The 18,532-nt window shown below is 40.7% G+C and overlaps 1 protein-coding gene and 1 non-coding gene across 4 annotated transcripts in view; both read right to left on the reverse strand.

Moving 5' to 3' along the window:
- Positions 1–8,606: 8,606 nt before the first annotated feature.
- Positions 8,607–18,532, reverse strand: part of TAOK1 (TAO kinase 1) — a 171,301-nt gene continuing 161,375 nt past the window's right edge. For all 3 annotated transcript variants that reach the window (XM_030800351.1, XM_030800352.1, XM_030800353.1), the window contains one exon: positions 8,607–17,942. In XM_030800351.1, coding sequence (XP_030656211.1) covers positions 17,481–17,942 — 462 coding nt within the window. In that variant the 3' untranslated portion in view covers positions 8,607–17,480. The remainder of the gene's footprint in view (positions 17,943–18,532) is intronic.
- On the reverse strand, positions 16,695–16,880 carry LOC115831668. Its single transcript, XR_004027181.1, has one exon. It is a non-coding gene; the product is annotated as a U2 spliceosomal RNA (small nuclear RNA).

Raw genomic sequence — 18,532 nt, forward strand, 5'->3', positions numbered from 1 at the left:
CATATGTTTCCATGTGTTGCTAAGATTCAAAAACTTTGCCCTGAAGTTTTATTTTAATCGTCATTGAGAAAGAGGGCTCCTGTTCTGACCTCACAAAGAGCAAAGCAGTTCTAAAGAAGAGAGCTGCTTATACCAAAACCCACATTCCAAGACTTGGTATAAGGTATTCCTGAGGCCATGATTTCAGGTTTGGATAATCTTGCCCAGCCTTGTTCTTCTAGATCAAATCAGAAGAAACTTTGAAATAACTCCAAGAATCTGCACTGAAATGTAGACAGCACTCAATAATCTAAGGCACATTATCTTGTTGTGAAAAATTATCTCCCTCCTGGCCAGGCACGGTGGCTCATGCCTGTAATCTTAGCACTTTGGGAGGCCGAGGTGGGTGGATCATGAGGTCAGGAGATCGAGACCATTCTGGCTAACACAGTGAAACCCCATCTCTACTAAAAATACAAAAAATTAGCCGAGCGTGGTGGTGGACGCCTGTAATCCTAGTTACTCGGGAGGCTGAGGCAGGAGAATGGCGTGAACCCAGGAGGCGGAGCTTGCAGTGAGCCGAGATTGCGCCACTGCACTCCAGCCTGGGCGACAGAGTAAGACTCTGTCTCAAAAAAAAGAAAAAAAAAATTATCTCCCTCCTCCCCACTTCTTGTTTCTCCTCCATATTCCTCATCTGACGTTCTTTTGCCATTTCTAAGCAGGATAAATAAAAAGGAACTGAAATTAAGCTGCTCTACTGCCGGTGAACAACAGCCTTGGTGTAAGGCTTGGTGAGGGAGATTTACTGCCATCTGGCCATCCCCTACCACCAGCTGCCCTCCACATCTGGTACAGTGGGGATTTCAGTTAATTAGGGTCCTGCAGTCCCAGTTGCCCTGCAAAATGGGAAGCAGCCTCGTGGTTTTTAAACCCTAAGGCTTAAAGAGTCCCTAAGGGTGAAAATCTGCATAGTTTCTCTAGAAACTATCCAGATAACGCAGGACTCTGGTTCTTCAAGAGAATAGCTTTTGGAAAGATAGTGGTTGGTTTTCCTTTCCCTTTTGATAGGAAAGAAAGTTTTCCAGGGAGAGAAATGTATAAACTTTGTAGTTACAGTCAGAAGAATGGCAGAATCAGCCCCAGTTCAGGTTCCATTAATCCCTTTGAACCCTGAACTCTAGTGACCTGAACCCTAAAGTATTTCTCTTCTGTGGCCCTTGTGCCAGATGCACCCACTGCATATCCCAAGAACATTCTTTCATTTTCCCATTACTACTTGAAGAATAGGGCTGAAATGCCTGTTTTTTGCTGAGAAAGTGTAGTTTCTGTTCAAGCAGGAAAGATTTGGATGGCCCTGTCCTTTAGCCTAATGATTTAAGAATCACACAGGTGAATTCTGCTTTGATAAATAGCTAATTGTGTGAAGCCAGCTGGAGGAGCCCCAGGCACACTGTTCTGCGAATGGGTGGCCCTTGAACAAAATGGCAAGTTATGAGTTTGAGGAAGCAAGAAACAAACAACAAAACCAACCAATAGGCGGGGCATAGTGGCTCTCACCTGCAATACCAGCACTTTGAGAGACTGAGGTGGGAGGATCACTTGAGGCCAAGAGATCGAGACTGGTCTGGCCAACGTAGCAAAACCCCATCTCTACAAAAAATTAAATTAGCTAGGCACGGTGGTGCACCCTGTAGTCCCAGCCACTCGGGAGACTGAGGCGGTAGCATTGCTTCAGCCCTGGAGGTCGAGACTTCAGTGAGCCCCTCCCAAGCACCTAAGAACCACCGAGTTAGACTTTCCAGGTGATGGGTCTTCAGTGATCTTCAGGCCTCATTACTTGCTTGCCTCCTTTTTTGTGTCCATTATTTACCAACACCTTCAAATGGTAAGATAAAAAAATAAATACAAATAAGGAAACGAGCCAGGTGCAGTGATTCACTGCAAAGTCCAGTAATCCCAGCACTTTGGGAGGCCAAGGCAGGCAGATCATTTGAGTCCAGGAGTTCAGGACCAGCCTAGCCAATATGGTGAAATCCCATCTTTACAAAAAATACAAGATTAGCTGAGTGTGGTGGCACACGCCTGTAGTCCCAGCTACTTGGGAGATTGAGGTGAGAGAATTGCATGAGCCCAGGAAGCAGAGGCTGCAGTGGACTGAGACTGCGCCACTGCACTCCATCCTGGGCAACAGAGCAAGACCCTGTCTCAAAATAATAATGAGAACAATAAAACAAAAACAAAAAGCCAATGACTAAAGGGAGGCATTAATTCAGAAGTGGCAATTGAGTCCTCTGTCTCTAGCCATGGATCAGAATGCAGAAAGCAGACAACTGCTTCTGAAAGTTTCTGTGAGTTCTAAGTTCTGATCTCTGATATCAAGATTGTGCTAAGCTATAACTTAATTCTCATAATTTAGTATTTTATGTATTTATACATAGATTTCCAGGGTGGCTTGGCTGGAGATGACAGTATGAAAAAATACAGCACTAAATTCTCTGAGAAGACATCATCTCTGTTTTGAGTGACGATATCCTAAGACTTGGATACTGATAGAAAATAGGCCTTGGCCGAGCGCAGTGGCTCACACCTGTAATCCCAGCACTTTGGGAGGCCAAGGCAGGCGGATCACCTGAGGTCGGGAGTTCGAGACCAGCCTGACCAACATGGAGAAACCCCTTCTTTACTAAAAACACAAAATTAGCCAGATGTGGTGGCACATGCCTGTAATCCCAGCTATTTGGGAGGCTGAGGCAGGAGAATCACTTGAACTCGGGAGGTGGAGGTTTCGTTGAGCCAAGATCATGCCATTGTACTCCAGCCTGGGCAAGGAGAGCAAAACTCCATCTCAAAAAAAAAGAAAAAGACAAAGAAAGGAAAGAAAGAGCAAGAAAGAAGAAAGGAAAAAAAGAAGAAAGAAAGAAAAAAGGAAGGAAGGAAGGAAGAAAAAGAAGGGAAGGAAGGAAGGAAAGAAGGAAGGAAGGAAGGAGGCCTTGGCCAGGCATGGTGGCTCACGCCTGTAATCCTAGCACTTTGGGAGACTGAGGTGGGTGGATCGCTTGAGTCCAGGAGTTTGAGACCAGCCTGGGCAACATGGTGAAAACCTGTCTCTACAAAAAATACAAAAATTAGCTGTGTATGGTGGCGCATGCCTGTAGGCCCAGCTACTAGAGAGACTGAGGTGGGAGAATCACTTGAGCCTAGAAAGTCAAGTCTGCAGTGAGCTGTAAACATGCCACTGCACTCCAGCCTGGGCAACAGAGCAAGACCCTGTCTCAAAAAAAGGAAAGAGAAAAGGTCTCAAGACAAGGAAGTATCACCTTGGCTTTATACATAACCTCAGAACCACCTAGAGTCAGAAACTCCTCTGTACTCATCTTCCATCCCAAACCACAAGGTCCTTTCTCAATCAGTCACTTTTAGTAATGAACGCCAAGGTATCTTCCTTTAGAGATGAACTTTAGCATGAATTCCTCTCCCTGCTTAAACAAGCAGATGCACTTGGCCACTCTGGTAGAACTTGGTAACAATGCCAATAAAAGGAGTATTTGTGATTCTTCAGTCAAGCCAGAAAGGATGACACCAGAAATTGCTTTGACTCATTATCACAATTTGCAGAGATAAGAGTGCATTCAGGAAGGCTTGAGAAGTTATACACAGGGAGTGTCCAAGTACTCAGAGATTAAATGAATGCCTCAGGAAACAGTAAGTCCCACATCATCAGTGGGATATTCAGGCTAGACTGCCCCTTGGCACATATCATGGAAAGAACATGTGGCAAGAAATGAGGATGAACTAGATCAGATATCCAGTTTCTTCTCATCTAAGGTCTGTGAATTAAAATAAATGCTAATGATCTTAGTGTTTGTAACAACTTAAGGTGGGTTTCTGGGCTCAAGGATCAGAAAACCACAGACCTGACTAGGATCCTGGGAGTTGAGAGATAACATAAATTTTAATGAAAATAACCCTGCCAAAGTGACCAGAGTGAGTGTGTGTGTCTGTGGTTTTTGTTGTTTGTTTGAGATAAGGTCTTGCTCTGTCACCTTGGCTAGAGGGCAGTGGTGCAATCTTGGCTCACTGCATCCTCAGCCTCCTGAGCTCAAGCAATCCTCCCGCCTCAGCCTCATAAAGTGATGGTACTACAGGCATGAGCCACCACTCCCAGCCCAGAGTGTTTTGTTTTGTTTAAAGAAAGGGTCTTGCTCTGTCACCCAGGCTGGAGTGCCCAGTGGTGTGATCATGGCTTACCACAGCCTCGACCTTCTGAGCTCAGGTGATCCTCCTACCTCAGACTCCTAAGTAGCTGGGACTACAGGTGCGCACCACCATGCCTAGCTAATTTTTGTATTTTTTGTATAGATAGGGTTTGTTACTATGTTACTCAGGCTGGTCTCGAACTCCTGGGTTCAAGGGATCTGCTCACCGAGGCCTCCCAAAAGCCTGAGATTATAGGCGTGAGCTACCACACCTGGCCTCAGAGTATATTTTTAAGATGGCCAGTGATTATGCTGTAGTTGCAATTGCGCAGAGGAGCTAAAGTTTTTTTTGTTGTTTGTTTTGTTTTTTTGAGACGGAGTCTTGCTCTGTCGCCCAGGCTGGAGTGCAGTGGCGCAATCTCGGCTCACTGCAAGCTCCGCCTCCCAAGTTCACGCCATTCTCCTGCCTCAGCCTCCCGAGTAGCTGGGACTACAGGCGCCCGCCACCATACCCGGCTAATTTTTTGTATTTTTAATAGAGACGGCGTTTCACTGTGGTCTCGATCTCCTGACCTCGTGATCTGCCCACCTCAGCCTCCCAAAGTGCTGGGATTATAGGAGTGAGCCATGGCACCCGGCCGGAGCTAAAGTTTTGAAGGTAAAATGATACTTCATTGAAACAATAAGACACTCATGCGTCAAAAGTAAGTCTCTAGTCCCTCTAGTCTTACCATGTAATAATGCAATACCTTGCCTTAGTATTTAGTATGGTTGAACAAAAAATTTCTCTCCAACTTATTTGCCTCTGAATAGTAAATCAGTCTCCCAGTAACACTGGGATATTATTTTTTAAATCTCCAGAAACAAATATGTGCTGTTTGTCTTCTGAAGTCCTCTGTGTACTAAGCCATGCTTGCCTGCTGTGGCGTTTAGCAGAGCCTCAGTGCACATTGTCTATCCACTGGATGTTGCCTCATTTTTGTAGATCTAGCCTCGTGTGGCCTAACACTAACCAGTGGCAGCTCTGTTTAATCAATAACCAGGTCTCCTGTTCTGGGCTAATAATTTCCCAGCAGGCGCACAATTCCCTGATCATTGATGGTACCTACAACAAATATATTATTCAGCGGGCAAATAGTGTTTGTGTGTTGATAGGATACTGAAGTAATAGTTCGGAGATGTGGGTTCCAGTTTCTACTTCATCTATGACTTAAGTGACCCTGAGAAAGTTATTTTATGAGTTGTTCCATATGAAAAGATTGGGAATGTGTATAGGCCTTAATTTATAAGGTCTGTTAGGATATAATGAGATACTTAATAGCATACAGATCCCATTCTCTAAGACTCTATTTAGTTCCTCAGCCAGAGCTCAAAGACCTCCATGATGAAGGGGCATCTGCTTTCAAATCACAGTCTTTATTCTCTGATCAACATCTTATAAGGCTAAGAAGTTCCAATTATTAATTGCACTGCAAAGTTGGGAAAGGCCTGGAAGAGCGGCACCTTTGAGCCTCACAGGTTGGATTTGGGTTGCCCAGTTGAGGACAAACTCTCCCCATCCCCACCCCCATATATGTACACACGCACTGATACCATGTCACAGCTAATCGGTTTCACATCAATTTTCGTCAAAAACCATCTGCATTTCTATTTCTTACAGATGAAGGTCAGAGAGGATGTGACTTTTAAGATCTCACAGTTAGTGATGGGGCTAAGACCAGACCCAAATTAGTGCTCTTTATGCCATACATTATTTGCCTTTGCCTAATCACTGTCTGAGATGATACTAAACAATGTCCGTTTTGGACTCCAAAATGTAAAGGATTTTAACAAAAGGGTGGGGGTTTCAGGGAATCTCTCTTCAGAGCTGCTGGGGTGCACAACTGCCTGGGGGGAGCCATGCACATTATCCACAAATGGCACCCTTTAAAGTTCACTGCACAGCCTGCACAGAGCTAACATCTTCAGCAGCCTTCTCTCCCTGTATCCATTAAGAACAAGTATCTGAAAATAGGGTAGCAAAAGGTAAAGTCATTAATTGCCCAGGACATATACAGGAAGACCCTGATTCTGCAGCTGGTGAAATGTGATGTAGGTGATGGCATAGGGGCTGTGAAGCTAGCTGACCATCATGATTAATTTTTTTTTTTTTGAGACGGAATCTCACTTTGTTGCCCAGGCTGGAGTGCAGTGGTGTGATCTCAGCTCACTGCAACCTCTGCCTCCTGGGTTCAAGCAACTCTCCTGCCTCAGCCTCCCAAGTAGCTGGGACTACAGGCACGCGCAACCACACCCAGCTAATTTGTGTATTTTTGTAGAGATAGGGTTTCTCTATGTTGGCCAGGCTGGTCTCAAACTCCTGACCACAAGTGATCTGCCTGCCTTGGCCTCCCAAAGTGCTAGGATTATAGGTGTGAGGCACCGTGCCTGACCTCCCATGACTAATTTTATGTTCAAATCTCTTTTATAGTCAGGTAGGATAGATTTTAAAATTCTAAGCATAACTCGAGTCTTTCCTCCCACTGTAATTTGAAGAACCCAACTGTGAGGAGAAAACAAAAGAATCTTTTTTTAGAGACGGAGTCTCCTTATGTTGCCCAGGCTGGACCCCAAACTCCTGGGCTCAAGCAATCATCCCACTTCAACCTCCTGAGTAGGGGGGTACTATAGGCATGAGCCTCTATGCCCTAGAAATCTTGTTTCTTAATCCCATTGAGTTACTCCAAATTCAGGTGGGTATATTGAAAATACTGGAGATGAGGTTTGGGATCTAATCCTGGCTGTGCAGGGCAAGGTCTAGCTCTGTCACCTAGGCTGGAATGTAGTGGTATGATCATGGCTTACTGCAGCCTTAACCTTCCAGGCTCAAGCGATCCTCCCACCTCAGCCTCCCAAGTAGCTGGGACTACAGGCATGTGTCACCATGTTCATCTAATATTTTTATTTTTTTGTAGATAGGGTCTCACTATGTTGCCCAGGCTGGTCTCAAACTCCTGGTCTCAAGCAATCCTTCCACCTCAGCCTCTCAAAGTGGTAGGATTGCAGGCATGAGCCACTGCACCTGGCTGCCACACAGCTGTTTGAGGCAAGCAAATTAAACACTATAGAAATGTTAATCTCAAAATAGTTCAAATATCGACATTCTAGGAGTTAAAAAACTGCCACTTTAAGTCTTCTTTTCAATATGGTAGGTAACCTAAATTATACTTTATACTTTTTTTTTTTTCGAGACGTAGTCCCGCTCTGTAACCCAGGCTGGAGTGCAGTGGCGCGATCTTGGCTCACTGCAAGCTCCGCCTCCTGGGTTCACGCCATTCTCCTGCCTCAGCCTCCCGAGTAGCTGGGACTATAGGCGCCCGCCACCATGCCCGGCTAATTTTTTGTATTTTTAGTAGAGACGGGGTTTCACCATGTATTTTTAGTACAGATGGGGTTTCACCACGTTGGTCAGGCTAGTCTCAAACTACTGACCTCAGGTGATCTGCCTGCCTCAGCCTCCCGAAGTGCTGGGATTACAGGTTGAGCCATCACGCCCGGCCCTATTTTCTTTTTAAATTAAAAAACATAAATCCCAGCCCCTGAGCATTTCCCCCTCTGACTTAGTCTTCTGACAAAAAAAAAGTCACAGTGTTTTAAACAGGACTTGATTCGATGGTTTACTGCCCCCACATAGGGCTAAAATGTGATGATTTTTCAAATCTAGGGAGATAAGCCCAGATAAGACTACCTTTTGAGGCTTTATACAAGACCCAAGAGAACTGCTTACATTTATGGCTCTGTGTATCGGAGTTGTAGTTATGCAGACCACAAGGAAGAAATAAAACCTAAGAACTTGAATCAAACAGTCAGAATTTCAACTAGAATAATCTCACAGCCCGAACACAATAGGCCACTTCACTCTGGGCAGACAGAAGGCGAGCCAATTAGACTAGAGGGTTTAGGTCTATTTTTTTTTTTTTTTTTTTTTTTTTTTGAGACGGAGTCTCGCTCTGTCACCCAGGCTGGAGTGCAGTGGCATGATCTCGGCTCACTGCAAACTCTGTCTCCCGGGCTCAAGCAATTCTCCTGCCTCAGCCTCCCGAGTAGCTGGGATTACAGGCGCCCGCCACCAGACCCAGCTAATTTTTGCATTTTTAGTAGAGACAGGGTTTCGCCATGTTGGCCAGGTTGGTCTCGAACTCCTGACCTCAGGTGATCCACCGACCTTGGCCTCCCAAAGTGCTGGGATTACAGGTGTGAGCCACCGCACCCGGACGAGGGTTTATGTCTTTTATCAGATGGTACACTCTTACCATCTGAGTGGTAATCCCATTTTTGTAACCCCAACATTCAGCACACTGCCTAAGGTTCAGTAATTATCCAATAGTCACTCAATAGAAAGAGTTTATCTTCATGGGACTAAAATTGCTTAAAAAAACTGGACAGACACTGTGTACTAAAATTACTTTATTACAGTTGATTTTTTTAAACATTTCCTTTGCTATGATACAAAGGATACTTACAAACAAAATATTACATATGACCTTGTTTTCGCTCTTATGTTCTGACAACTTGGTAACAGCTTTAAATGCACAATCTATACAATTAATACAGGTTATATATGAACTATAAGGTATGCTGAACCAGAAGAATACTGACAATATACTGTACAATAAGCCTTACCAGTTAGTGCTGTGGACCATTTATACCAAAAGGAAAATGCACATCTGTACAGTCACCTTTACCAGCTGGTGCTGACAGAGAGGGAGAGGCTTCTTCCCCAATGCAACCCTTGATAAGCCTCCACTGTGAGCGTCTGTTTGGTCCAAAAATCGAGAGGACAATGTGTATTTAAAATTAGTTATTGGTAAAGTGGTAGAACATCACCCTTTCGACACGATACTCTCTCAAAAAAATATCAGTCCCAGTTTTAAAAGACCACAAGTTCTTTGTCCACTATGAAAACCCTACAGGCTCAGGGGATTTGGGAGATGAGAAGATGAAGGCTGCCAAAAAAGGAGGCAAGAAACCAAGCCAAAATCTAGGTCTTGCAAAATCATCATTTTTCCCTTCACCAAAGGGAACTAGAAATGTACAAATTCATTGATGAACCTCAATGATAGCATATCAGTTAGCTGATAACCCTCATTTTATCTGGACCCCTGACTTGTGGGAATAACTGAAATACATTGTGGATAACAGATACCACTTTTAGAAAAGAACCTCTTGCTTAATTAACATATTCCCTTTAGCCACCACAGCTGGTCCTGGGCTATTACAGGTGTGCATTCATCGCTCAATGGTCTACTCAGAAATGATAAGGTTACAGCTTTTTTTCTTTTCTTTTTTTTTTTTTAAATAAAAAAGCAATTGACTGAAGCATTTTCTTTTTTTAGGTAAATAGCAAAAATAAAAAATAAAAACCAACCCTGGCATTTGCACAAATAATGCAAATGGAGTGATATGGCCTTTAAGGAAGGGGTTAGTAGAAAGGAAGAAGGAAGTGAAGAAAATCCAGAGAAAATGATGTACTAATTTCTTTCAAAAAATTTCTACATGTGCAAAAAAATCATGCTGTTTGAGGAAAACAAAGGGAAATGAGTATATAAAACTAAAAACATAAATATGTTTGGGTGACTGGTAAAAGTAGAAACCAACCTGGGTTACAAAAAGGATTATACATTCAAGATGCTCTTAAACCCAGTGGGATAACTTATGTTAAAACTGTGTTAATAGTTACGTTAAAAATCTCAAGTTTGTTTTTAAATCTTCACAATACAAGCAAAGCTGTTTTAAAATATACACTATACATATTTCTCATAGTCTCTTCAACCTCATTAATGCGCATTAGGCTTTTTCATATACTAAAACAAGGGGGTTCTGAAAGCTAAATTGCTCATAGTAACCCATCCATTATTTAAATGGTTGTCTTAAGTTTTAAGTGGGCTCAAAAACTTTAGCAGACTTACATAAATAGGATTTAGCAACACAAGTGTTAATTTAAAAAACTCTAAAGCATTTACAAATTATCAGATTGGAACAGTCCGGGGAAGTTATGTGCACTATACTTTAAATGTTATTTACATCCGACCACTGCTTTTGCAAAAATTTCCCTAAAAAATAAAAAAACAAAACAAAACAAATTTGGAGAATTAACCTGTTCTAGCAGAGAAGGATCATAAAAGAAAAGGTAAAATGAGAACAAAATTATCTTCTAATAGAAACCCCACACATCCTTCTCTTTTCTTGGATTTTACCCTATGAAACCACCTGCAGCTCCTAACAGGCTCATATATAACGTGTCAAGGAGTGATAAAATACCTTTTCAGATAAATTACTGGCCTTAAGAGGACTTTTTTTTTTTTTTTTTTTTTTGAAATGTTTTCCCACCTTGTGTCTCTGGCTTGGATTATTCTTGGACACATGTAATTAATTGGAGGGGCGCTCCTAAGTAGGCACAATTCCCATTTAATGTGGAATAAAAGGCATAAAATGCTGTTACGAAGAAGGGTGGTGGTTTCTTTGATATTGTGAAATGCAAAGAAGGACAGCAGCACATTTGGAATGGGAACCAAAAGAGAGCTGTCTGGCAATACACCACAACAGCCAATATCTTGATAAGTTATATATACACTTGTCTATGACAAAGGAAAAAGTGTTGGAAGGGTTCCAATAGCCCCGGGATTTTTGGATACGAGCCAAATGGTCACACAGACCACCCAGAATCTGCAAATGTTGGGCAGTTACATCCTTTAAAGTCACATAATTCAGTCCATGACCATGTGCAATTCATGCCCAGGCAATGTATTTGGGGCTCAGAAAAAGCAAAATGTGCCACTGAGAGAAACCTGTTCCCTATATATCTGGTCTTCATGCTTTCAAGTGGCCCTAATATACCTTGGATACTAAGCCAAGCCATGCAAAAGCAAAGAGCACACACTTTTCATTAACACTGGTATCTCATTTCTAAACCACTGACCTCAGAGTTGCCGTAGAAACATATTAACACAAGTACTGAAAGCATACAACTGAGGGTTCACGGATTTCTAAGAAATGCATTTCCCTTGTCTATGTTCAACAGCCTTTAATACTCTGGCTACAAGGCATATCAGAGAAAGGGAGGTTAAATTGAGTAATGACAAAAGAACATATGTAACTCTAGAAATAGGAAAAATGTTCCAGAAATGGGATCAATGTGCCAGCAATAAGCATAGTTCATTTCATTTGAAAATTCAGTTAAAGAGCCCAATAAACAGTTCCAAACCATGTTATCACCTGCATAATTTACATAGACATTAAAACACTTGCACTTTATAGACAAAACACACCTTTGTAAACATGGCCACTGGGGGAGAGAGGCTCCCTACCTCATTCATCATTGAGGACATGTGATCATTTATATTAAATTATTTCACTGCAAAAGATCTCAAACCTGACCAATGATTAAGCTTCATTTCCCCCTGTTTAACACTTAAGTATTAATTCTAAAAATGTCACCTAGGATGGTTTCAGGGTTAGATGCTAGGACCACAACTGGTAATGACAGCAACTTCTCTCTAGCTGGCACAGACCTATAAACTTTAGTACAAAAACAAAAAAATACAGAAACTAGGTCAATTTGTTAGCTACATATTTACAGATAATTACATGATTTTTCACTCACAAGTGCTAAACACTTTGAGTGAAAGAAAACTGTGCAGGTTGAATTACCCGTACTTTGTGGGGGAATTCTGGGCATCAAGATACCCTTTTTCATTCATTCAAAAGTCTCATCTTCTCTCCACTTTTTCATGACCAACTACCTACAGATGTTCAGATTAGTATATCCAGTGGGCATCCTGGTGTTTCAGTGAGGATTAACCTTTTTCTCTATTTAAAGAATTCCTTGTATATTTAAAAACAAAACAATACAATCACACAGACATATATACAAAAAAAAAAATACACCTCTGAAACTTCAAAAAGTTTAGATTGCTGGGAAATGGTTAACAGTGATGGTGACATAGTAAATGGCTCCCCAGTTTTAATTCTCTGCCTTTATTTTCTTTAAAGGATATCTATCTTTGGGTGGGTAGGAAGTGCAAGTTTAAGAAACCCACAACAGGCAGATAAGGTGCATACTAATTTATATATTTCTGATGATCTAAAGACTACTGTTAAGCTAAATGGAGTCTCTTCCCTTGTATGAGTGAAATTTTGGAAATCTGAATACGAACAAGGAGGAAAACATTAGTCAACATGACTTTAAAGGGAACGACCAGAATTCAGCAGAAAATATAAATGCACAATAAAGGCAGAGTTCTCAGCTTCACTTTCTAGACAGTGTTTAATAAAACTTACTTCTTTACAAATTAATAGTCATTTCCAATGCAGACCTATTGTAGTGATTTCATAAAAGTGCAGACAACATAACCAGACACAGCAAAACAGACTTCAATCAGTAGTCCTTGCATACAGGAGGCAAGTCTGCTAAGTGTACAGCCAACTGTTCATCCTTTAAGGAATCTGAGGATAGGAAATTTCCAGTTCTTAAAAACTAAGAGTGAGTGAGTCTCTTTTAAAAGGCAATGCTACAAACTGGTTGGGGGCACTATCATGTTAGATGGGGGAAAACAAAATAGATAATTTGTTTTTCTTCAATAATGGTCTGTATTTTGGTAAACAGCTCAAAGATGACAGCCCAAGTTTTGACATTGCTCTTGGAGAAGGCTCTTTTCTATCTAAGACAAGAGAACCTCTTCTTCCATCATTATAGGAGATTCACACTTATATACCTTAAATATATTATTTTTTGATTTGAATACAGAAGACACTTCACATTGTGAGCATAGAACAAAATGCAGGACCATATAAATCTCCAAGGTAAAAGTTAATGTGTTGGGGCAAATCTCTATTTGAATAGTAGTGGCTCAGAAGTGGTGGAAGGTGCACAAAGAACTTACTATTAGCAAGCAAGAAGAGGCAGGTAAAGGGAGAAAGCCCCTCACCCAATACCAAATCCTTCTCTCCCAGTGGCCATTTCCTGTTGATTTTACAGTTTAGGAGAATCTTAGATGCTTTAGCAGTAATTCCTTTCTTGGCTGTTTTGATCCTCAGCAAAGTAAATAATTATTAGTATTAATGGAGTAAAAAAAGTAAGAGGATCAATGGTATCACTACTAAGAAATACAAATAGAAAGCACATAAAGATTGTGTGATTGTTTTTTTTTTTTATCATCTTTGCAGAGGAATCACCATCAGTGTTCTTACTTTCCATGGTTCATTTCTCTCTGCATTACTTATCTTTTACTGCATCACAACACAAACTCACAGAAACACTAACTGGCTCCTTCCCCAGCACCATTTTACTGCATTGCAACTTATGATTCCAAATTTTACTTAACGTCCTCTCCACTCACACAAGTGCTAAGAGGGGATTAAAAAGGAAAAGACCGCATCTAATGACCACCTTCTCATAAACATCAACGCAAAGTACTCATTCTTAAGAAACACATGCATTCTTGCCTTAACTGAGGACTGAAATAACAAAACCAAACAAAAATAACAGAACTTTAAGTGCCCTGATGGGAAATGTACAGTATGAGTTACATCCATCCATCTATCTATACACACATATAGACACTCATATGTATATACAATATATACATACAAATGATAATAGCTATACCAAAAATGTGCATATTTAACACAGTTTTAAAAAGCCAGTAGATCATGGTATAATACAATTTATTTCCACTAGTGAATGGCACAAATGGAGAAATGCAAAGGAGGTGTTTCAAGTACAATGAAGTCATTTTTCACAGGTGAAAATAAATAGTATTATTCCAGTGTCCAACACAATGTATTCTACAAAAGTTTAAAATGCCAGACATTTAGTACTTACAGAAATAGAAAGTTACTAAAGTCTGCTTTATGGTCTCAAAAAGACACTCATAGAGTTTTCAATTTTTGAAAAGGGGGTGAGAAAAAAATTGGTGGAAGCAGGAGGGAGTGTCCAGGATAGTTTCTTTAGTGTACTGAATGTTTACCTGATGTCTAGGCAACCAAAAATCATAATGACTATACTAAAATGTTCCATTTACCAACAAATCCTTGACCTAGAGTACTAAGCATATTACACCAGTGTGTGTGGCTTCAAATATAAGACTCTTTATCTCTAGGTATTGAAATGGCGAATAAGAATTGCAGCTCTGAAAATACAATATAAACACATTTTTCAGATAACATTATAGAAATAAAAATACTTTTGGATACTAGAATTTGGGGTTAGAGCTGACTTCAATAAGGGGAAGAAAAATATGTGCAAACGGAAGGGAGCTCAATTTGGAATAATATATTTCAAAGTATGTGGCTTTGCATTTTTAAAATGCTAACCAAAAAAAATGGGAGATACAGTGACCCCAAGGAACTTTTTACAGCCAGCCTCTGGATACCAGATATAGCATTTACAACTTCTGATATGCTAGACAAATTTTCCATACTTTTAATTTTCTTAAAGACATAGTGAGTGAACACCAACACTGGGAAGGAGGTAGTGTTAATTTGATCAAATATTGATATTTGCCCACTGATTCAGAAAGTGCTTGCTCTTTCTCTAGGATATCTCAAAACCTTTCCAATTTTTCTGCTACAAGCTTTACTCTATGATGGTTCCTACTATGTATGAGATTCCTCAGAAGCTAGTTCTCACAAACATATACAAACCAATTAATTTGAATCATTTTTTGCAAACTGTATATACTTTAAAGTTAACTTAATGATAAAATCCAGGTATAGTCATGACCTACATGTAAAACTGGTGGCCAAATACATCGGATACAAAACCCTACTGGAGATCTGAATGGACTCAGGAACTCTCAATTTGACTTATTTAAGTCCACAATTGGACTTTAAAATGTACCACCAATAGTATTTTGGGTTTGAAAGAGTTTTGTATGCAAAAGTGATCTGCTTCCCTATTCCACCCATCCAGTAGTACAGAGCAGCCAGATCTATGAATAATTTTTAAGGGTATCAAATTATATTTTTGACGTTTTATTAAATTCTAAGGCTCTCTCTTATCATTTTACACCAAATAGGTAGATTTCTCAATTTGTTGGAAACGCTGTAATACCTGAATGCAAAAAAGATACTGAGACGACTAAAAGCCCCTTTCACTGATATTACAAGTACATGTCATGTTTACCTAAAAACTGGTGACCTGGAGCAGGGGCCGAAAGAATAACACATAAGAGTGCTTCTTGAAACACTGCCTAAAATTTTGTGTGAACTCTATGGTGATCTTAGTTTTAAAAACATTTACATTAAAACATTACATTAATTTTCTTCCAGTTTCCTTAAAATGAATCTCAGAAACTCCTACAGGTGAGGATTCATGGCAACTCGACTGACATACCTGGGAAAGACTTAAAATTTGGTTGAGAAAACCAAGACTTCAACAGTGATAGATTGATTACTATTTGGTCATTAGTTTGGTCTAGGAAAAGAGTGCCACTGAGAGGGACTTAGAGAGTTCTACCGTGGAGCCCTCTGACTATAGGAAAAGCAGGATCCAGAGTTAGCAGCAAGGATTCTTCAAGACAACTTGGAAGGGAGCAGGACAATAACTTGTAAGAAACTCTGATTTGTCACTGAAAAGGATATTTTTCTTCAAGTCATACTCACAGCTTCCTACCCACCTCCAACTCAATTTCTATACAAGAAATGGAAAACCAAGAAAATAACTGACTTTTTAGCATTGGGTTCATCCTTCATTGTACAACAAAACATAACGAAACAAAACATGTGCCCCCTGAAAAAAAAAGAGTTAGCTTTCGTCAAGAGATTCCCTGACCACTATAACTTACTTTTACTTTTTTTTTTTTAATTGGCCAAACTTCCTAGTTCCTTTTCAGTAGTACTTTAGCACTGAGGCTTGAGACTTGTCGAAGTGGTGTTTCCTATTGTGTGATGTTAACTTGATGCCAAATGGTCATTAAGTCTCAACGAACTAGAAGTTTGTAAAGTACTGCAGCAACGAAAACAGCAATTAAAAATAGAGGACCTGCACATGCAGCAAAATCTACAGTGGTGATGAAGATTAGTCAGCAGCTGGTAAAGTCATTGGCTCAGTGACTCCTGGTTCACTGTGGCAACTAAACATTTAAATAATTGGCTATTCTACTTGTAAACAGAAAATCACGTAAGCCAAAAGGAGATAACAATTATGTCTATGTAGTGTGACCAGAATTTCAATAGATGGCAATTTGCAAATATGGCATCAAATACCTCTGGCATTTGATTTGTATTGGCTATATGTCTTTGTTTTTGTACAAAGTAAAAGTACTGTTTGGGGTCTTGGGCATTATAGAGCTTAGCTAGGATGAGATATCACAGTATAAGCAACAAAACATCAGGACATGTAAGCTTCATCTCCTCACTCTGCTGCGGGATATACCCACCATATGAACTTTCAGGGCCCCTCTCACCCTTCTGGTCTTCCCCACTGAAGGCTCACAGGTTTGTTAATGCAATCCCCACACAACTTGTGATCTCCTTAAGTACCCCCATCTTATTGTAATACAAAGAAGGCACAATTGAATGGACAAAAATCACTCACAAGCCTATGACGCATTCAGGAAAAAAAAAAACTAAGTTGTTTTCTACTCTCTGAAAAAGTCAATGCAGTCCTTTAGTGTTCATGGATTTCTACACTTGATCTTAGCCAAAAGGCCAAGAAGCAATGTGTTCATGGATTTCTGCTTTCTTTTTTTAGTCCAAATGAGGCTGAGAAGTCAGATCAATTTAATAACAAATAAATACATTGGTGAGGGGATGCAGGTGTGTACCAGTAATAACTTATTTCAACATATGCTGCCTGCTGTGAGTGGCTCATAAGAATTTGGGATATGGGATAAAAAGGCTTTAGATCTTTTCAGAAACTTCTTAGGATACAGACACCCAAAAGTGATAACTGAAGCCATTTTGCTGCGTTCTATTTTTGCAGTGTTCAGAAAAATCCCCTATCTAGCCAATTCTTTTCACCACATGCATAATATATGTGTATGTGTGTACATATATATATGTACACACATACACATTTATTTTTAATATCAACTCCACTTTTCAAAATTTCCCCAAAAACAAACAAACCCGGCAGCCAAGTACTATGACATCCCAATTAGTAAACACAAAACAGAACACTTTACAAAAATGAATAAAATATACCATATGCACTCAGCTTCCACACTGTAGTACCCAAGTGAGGAGGCTGCTGTGACGATGTCTGTAGGCAGTTTCTTTTGGCAGACAGCTCCAGCGGAATTGCCACTCTCAATTATTAAGTTATGTATAAGACATGTGTGACCCATTGGATATTTGTGAAGTGACACTCGTGCTTCTGCTCATGCCCTGCTCCGTCCGTCCCCCAGAAGCTGTCCGCCTCAGAGCCTGGGGGCTATTGCGGACTCCCATACTGCTACCTCGAGGTACCCCTTGCATTGGCCCTGAGGGGTGACCCCATGGCTGGGGTCCACCTTGCATTGGATGGCCCCAAGCTTGTGGTGGGCCACCCATGGGATGACCCCAGTGAGGTCCTGGACCCCCAGTAGGGTTGTGTGACCAACCAGAAGCTCCCGGGTAGCTGTGGCTGAATGCCTCAGGGGAGAGATTAGAAAGGACCATATTACTAAAACCTAGTCTCATGCTTTCAGAGTCAAAAGCTTCAATCTCTCTGGCTTGACGTTCCAACAGGCTTCGTATTCGTTCTGTGCGCTCATTCTGCAAAGCCAACATCTCTTCTTCAATCTGTTGGAGATTGGACGAAGGAAGAAAAATGAAAGCCAATTTATTATTTTTAAGTCTATAAATAAAGGAAGCAATAATTATTCAGCTTTGAAGTGGCTATTTTATGGATGTACATTTGTCCATGAGTTTCAAATTTTATTTAAATTTTTTCCCTTTAATTTATTAAAAAATTTTTAAAGTTTTTATATATTCGGGGGTACAACTGCAGATTTTTTTACATGCATATATTGCGTAGTGGTGAAGTCTGGGCTTTTAGTGCACCCATAACTTGAATAGGGAACACTATACCCAATAGGTAATTTTTCAATCCTCACTCATCTCCCACCCTCCCACCTTCTGTAGTCTCTAGTGTCTATTATTTGACGCTATGGATATACATTTAAAAATCAAGGCCGGGCAAGGTAGCTCACGCCTGTAGTCCCAGCACTTCTTTTTTTATTTTATTTTATTTTATTTTATTTTTTGAGTCAGAGTCTCACTCTGTCACCCAGGCTGGAGTGTAGTGGCGAGACCTCGGCTCACTGCAACCTCCGCCTCCCGGGTTCATGCCATTCTCCTGCCTCAGCCTCCCGAGTAGTGGGACTACAGGC

This window comes from Nomascus leucogenys, chromosome 19 (assembly GCF_006542625.1).
Source record: "Nomascus leucogenys isolate Asia chromosome 19, Asia_NLE_v1, whole genome shotgun sequence".
Taxonomy (NCBI): Eukaryota; Metazoa; Chordata; class Mammalia; order Primates; family Hylobatidae; genus Nomascus; species Nomascus leucogenys.